General features: G+C 50.3%; 1 protein-coding gene across 1 annotated transcript in view; it reads left to right on the top strand.

The window, feature by feature from the left end:
- Positions 1-277: 277 nt before the first annotated feature.
- Positions 278-5,367, top strand: part of POR (P450 (cytochrome) oxidoreductase) — a 15,572-nt gene continuing 10,482 nt past the window's right edge. The window contains exon 1 of the mRNA XM_009081117.1: positions 278-449. Within this exon, the coding sequence (XP_009079365.1) occupies positions 286-449 (164 nt within the window). The 5' untranslated portion in view covers positions 278-285. The remainder of the gene's footprint in view (positions 450-5,367) is intronic.

Here is a 5,367-nt window from a genome sequence, read left to right as displayed (position 1 = left end):
CTCTGATATGATGCTGGCAGAGGGAGGGAGAGCAGAATTCACTTCAGATGGATCAGCATGGATGCAACAGGAAGGGAAAAACTTGGTGGGACACCTTGGGATGCAAACAAATCCTGCAGTGTTGTGATGCAAGGCCTCTCTTCAGAGAGTTGTTGGGTGGCCTTGTGCTCCTAAGACTAAATGTACAATGACAAGCATTTTCTGAAAGACCCTGAAGTATCTTCTGCAGCGCTGTGGCTGTTGGTGCTCACTTGTTTTTCCTTGCTTTCAGTGTCTCTGACCATCATGGGGGAAGCCAGCATGGACCCAAACAGCACTGTGCAGCAGGACTCTCTCTTCAGCATGACAGACGTGTTCCTCATCTCGCTTATCACTGGACTTTTTACTTACTGGTTCTTCTTCCGCAAGAAAAAGGAGGAAGTCCCTGACCTCCCCAAAATGCAATCAGTGTAAGTAACAGCTCTCAGGCAGTGTGCTGTGAGTGTAGCTTTCTGTCTTGCTTATGATGAGTCCTAGAAGGCTCAGCTGGATTGTAGGAGGTTCCCAGGTGAGGGAACTTTGCCCTAGAGGGTATTTCTCTCCCGTCACGTTTCTTCTGAGCTGTGTGTTCAGAAACCGCTGTGGGAGAGCCAGGCTGCAGTTCTGCCTTACCCCACCGTGTGGCCCAAATCGGGAATTGGCTTTTCCCAAGCAAGGCAGGAAAAGCCTCTGGCTGTCCTTCAAATCTCTTAAGGATTGCTTTGGCTATTTTCTGCGTTTTCTGATAAAAGTCATATTTAGATAAATCTGGAGAAAGGTGGATTTGCTCTTAAATAGGTTTCCTATCAGAAATCTTATCTATCCTTAGCTATGAAGAAAAGAAATACTCTTGGGGAGCTGGCAGATAGCTCCTGGGATGAGCTGCTTGGCAGCTCCTGTAAAACTTGCTTGGTTTTGATGCCAGGTTACTGCAGCAGCAGGAGACTGGATTTGAAGAGGTCCTTTTTTCACCCTGTGTTCTGCAAAGGGCTTAGGGCTAGGAGTGAGCCACATTGGTGTGGAGGTCTGGGTGCTTTTAATTTCTTGTTTCAGGCACATACCAAACTCGCATCAGTTTTCCCCTGGAATTTTTAGCTCAATCCTTCTGTTTCTGGCATTGCTGGAGGTTGGAAAGTGAATTTTCTGGCTGGGAGGAGTTTTAAAAGGCAGTAGTGTCCCTGGCTGTGGTACCTTGTGCACACAAGTCTGACAGCAGCCTGGCTGTCTGTGCTTGCTCAGCCTGACTTTGGGAATGTGTTTTGTTGGATCAGTCAGGAACTTTCCCTCTTGTGCCTGCAGGAGTGGGCTGTGTGTGTCAGTGTACGTGGTCACCTCTGGAGATTGTGGTGAAAACAGCTGCATTGTGATGAGAGCTGAGCTGGCTGGGGAAAGGGCATTCTCCATCTGAAATTAGATCCTGGCATGGCACAGGCTCCTGTGCTCCCCATCCTTGTGACTGATTCCACCCCTCACCCATCACATGCAGCTCTTCCAGAGGCTATTGTGACCTTGCAGAGAAGCTTTCTGACTGCCCCTGGTGCATCTTACTACCTTGTGCTGCTGCAGGACCTCAGCACGTGGGCTTCCATATGAGCCTGACTGAAGGTCTTGGCTCTGAGCACTTTGTCTGTGTTTCCTCCATGGGGTCTGTGCTGGCTTCTCCATCCATGAGAGTGATGGCTAGAAGGGAGCACCCTGCAACTGCTCGTTGTAGGACATGGAACAGCAGCAGCTCCTGTCACTGATCCCCAGGGGAGAGGTGAGTGTGTTCTGGAAGTTGTTTGGCACTGCTGGATTTTGGAAGTGTTAGCCAGGCAGGTGCAGAGTGAGAGGAGGCTGTGAAGCAGCTTTTCCCCATACATTAAGCCAGTTCCTGCTGCAGCCCTGCTGTGCTCATTGTAGCAAGCTGGTCTGAGGGCAGCTTGGCCCATAAGGCTGTGACTGGTGGCACATCCATCCTTTGGGACAAATTCAGTGAATTCCTGCCGCTTTTGCAGTGTTATTTTATGAGACATTTGGAACTAGGAGGGAAACCAGTGGGAAAAACAAGCATGTTCAGCCTCGAATTTCCTTCCCTCCTGTAATCCTTGAGTCTGGGGTGGAGTTTCCTTTCTGATGATCAAGCAAATCAGCAAGACACAGGATCACACTGTCAGCCACTGCCTGTGACTGGCTGGATATAGCAAGCAGGTCTCTGGGCAGGCAGGGAAGCTGTCCCAGACCATTAAAGACAGAGAGGCCTCAGTGGGGCTATCTCCAGCTGGAGTGGAGACCCTTTATGTTAAGTGGTGATGGTTTTCTTCAGCTTGTTCTTTGCAGCTCTGCCTTGACTCTCCAAACCATCCTGAACTTCTTTATCTGGTGGCATTGGGTGTCAGTTTGTTGTGTCACTTTGGCTCTTCCACTTCAACTTTGGAATACTAGAGGATGAATGTGCTGACCAGCAGTTTGGACATGTCATGATGGCTGCTACTTTAATGGGTTTGCTTGCAATGTGCGAGGGTGCAAACAGAGTCTCTGACCTGGACACAGCATCCAGCACCTCAGTGGCCTCCTGGGGTTTTTGGAAGTCACTGCTGAGCACACCTTGCTAAAACCATGTCAGCTCAGCAAAGTCTGCAGAGGAAATGACACTTTTAGTGCCCTTGATTGTGGAAGGACAGATGCCTGGTCAGAACACCCTGTCTGGATGGCAGCTGGGCTGGATTCTCTCTACATGGCTCCACCAGCCTGCACGGCCTGAGTATGGTCATGATCTTGCTCTGATGATGTGTTTCTGGGTTCAGCCACAGCTCAGTGAGGGATTAGGCTGCTGATCCCTCATTGTTACAGCCAAGTAGAGCTGTTTTCCTGCCCAAAGTTCCCAAAGAAGGGACAGAATCCAGCACATGTGGAGGTTTCCCACATATGAGGTGTCCTGTACCTGTGGCATGTAATACATGCATGTGTGGGACAGGCTAGGATCCCACTGACTGAGGACTGCTGATGTTTTGACCATTTTCAGACTTAATTAAAACCACCAGAGCAGCCTTCCCCTCAGCCTGCTCTGCAGATGTCATTAGGGAGAGCAGTTCTGGATCGCCACGCAGCCACGGCCACCACACTTCCTCGCAGGGGCATTGCTGGGGAATGCACTCATTTATTTTTGTTCTTTGGCTGCTCCTCCTCTGCATGTTTCTCAATCACAGATTTCTTTCCCTTCTCATGTGCCTGCTCCAGAGCTGTGCAGACTGTCGTGCTGGGGAGACGGAGACGGGACAGCCATTGGTATGCTGAGTGTCACCCGCTCCCTTCTCCCCCCTCCTTAACATTGTTTGGGGCAGAAACTGCCTTATCTCTGTTCTGCAGCTCCAGAGAAATCCATTCCCTGGTGCTTGTAGGGCTTCCTGTGGCAGGAATTGCTCCAGCTCCTTAGCCTGATTAGCTCTCTGCAGCCTGTGTGTGTGCGTGTGTGTGTTTGAGAGAGACCATCTCTAATTTAATTTAATAGGATCCTGAGGAGAACAAACTCCTTTGAGCAGCCTCTGTAATGGCACTGCCATAGTTACCCAAAGCGTTGCTCACGCAGTGTCTGGAATAATTTCATTCAGCTACAGCATCAAGCTTTTTTTTTTTTTTTTTCTTTTCTTAAAAAAGAATATATATAAAAGCAGCTGTGATATAAACAGTTTCCAAGGTAACACGGCTGGGGGAGGGTTTTGTGTCCCGTCCCCCTGCTCCACTCGGATGGGAGAGGGACGTGTGCTGCGGAGGATCCTGGGAGGTTTCATTCTCCACTCCTAATTCCTTTCTGCCACTGCTGCCAGATGTTGCAGTTTCTCAGGACTGTGCAGATCTACTTGGTAACTTCCAACTCCTCACCACGAGGATCTGAGCGGACAGGACCACTCCTGCTATGACCCATGCCGGGACCTTTTGTGCCGGCTCTCTTCTGCTCAACAAAAGGCTGACACTTGGCTTTAGTGCCCAGGAGGGGCAGAATGGAAGGGCCTGTGTGCGTGTGGCTCCAGAGCTAAGTTAGCTCCGTCCCCCCACGCCTCCTCTTCCAGACACACTGCTGTCCTGCAACTCTTTGTCTGCCTCCTCCCTGCCCCAACATGGGCTGTGTGTACTCGGCCCCGCGGGAAGAGCCAGCCGTGGCCAGGTGAGTCAATCTGCCCCATGGGCTGGTGGGATCGCTCCGACTTGGAGGGTCAGTCCTCCTGCCCCAAAGCTGGGTGGAGTGGGGAGCCTCTCCCCTCTGGGACAGGAGGAGAAGCAAGGGGAGAGGCTCTGCTTGAAGGCAGGCTGCTCCAGAGGAGACCCTGCTGTTGGTGCTTGGTTTCTCTGTGATGTCCAGGCTGTGTTCTCACTTCTGGAGAAGGGAATGGGAACTTTCTGAAGGAGAGAGATTCAGCTGAGACAGACTTTGATATTGTTGCTGAGCTGTTGGGAACTTTCTCCCCTCTCCTTTCTGTCTCCTGAAATCCAAGTGCTGGAGAGCCGTGGGAGTTGCTTGTGCTGTGGGTTCTCACCAGGGGTGGGAGATCTGTACAAGCTAAACTTGCTCTGACCGTGGGGTTAATTCTTTTCCCTTCACCCAACACTTCTGTCTCCTGTAGTAGCTACCCTGAGCTGTCTAAGTTGTAAGAGCAGTCGTTGCTGAAAACACACTTTCTCTTCTAAGTTTCCCTGGCTAAGAGCAGTCGTTGCTGAAAACACACTTTTAAGTTTCCCTGGCTGCGCAGTAAAAATGAATGTCATTTCTGACTTTGGTGCCTGTGCATTTTTGCAGCTCAGATTTTCAAGCCACCCTGATGAAGCAAGTTCAGGGAGTTGTGTAGCCCTTTTTCCAAAGCCAGGCTCATTATTTCTTCTGTGTCTGAGCCACAGACTGTTCTCCACCACACACTTCAGTGTGGGGTTGCCTCCTTTGAAAACCAACAAGGTCCATGTTCTGCACCCTTTTCTCTTCTAAAGGGAGCTTGCTGAAAGGATCTAAAACTTTTTTTTTCCTCCTCCTTTAAAAGCATTTTGTTTAGCAGTTGACCCAACAGTTGTTTTAATTGGATCTCGTTTGCAGAGGGCAGTAAACCAAAAGCTAAGTGAGCGCTGAGTCTTGTGAGCAGGCTGGAGGGCAGCTCTCCTGAGCCCCCATCCTGGCAGCAGGGTGGGCAGTGCTGGGGCTGCTCCCCTGAGATATTTGTGCTATCCCAGTTCCCAACAAGGTACTAATGACAACATGGGGAGACTGTTTACTGCTGGGAGAGTGAAGCAAGAGTGTGAAGCAGCTCTCTCCAGAGAGCATGGCTGCCTTGGGTAGCTTTTTTGAGGAGGGTTTGCTCATCTTGTGTCCATGCTGTATGAAAC

Source organism: Acanthisitta chloris, unplaced genomic scaffold (genome assembly GCF_000695815.1).
Source record: "Acanthisitta chloris isolate BGI_N310 unplaced genomic scaffold, ASM69581v1 scaffold9898, whole genome shotgun sequence".
NCBI lineage: Eukaryota > Metazoa > Chordata > Aves > Passeriformes > Acanthisittidae > Acanthisitta > Acanthisitta chloris.
The sequence above is the reverse complement of the archived record's forward strand: the minus strand, read 5'-3'. Positions and strand labels throughout refer to the sequence as shown.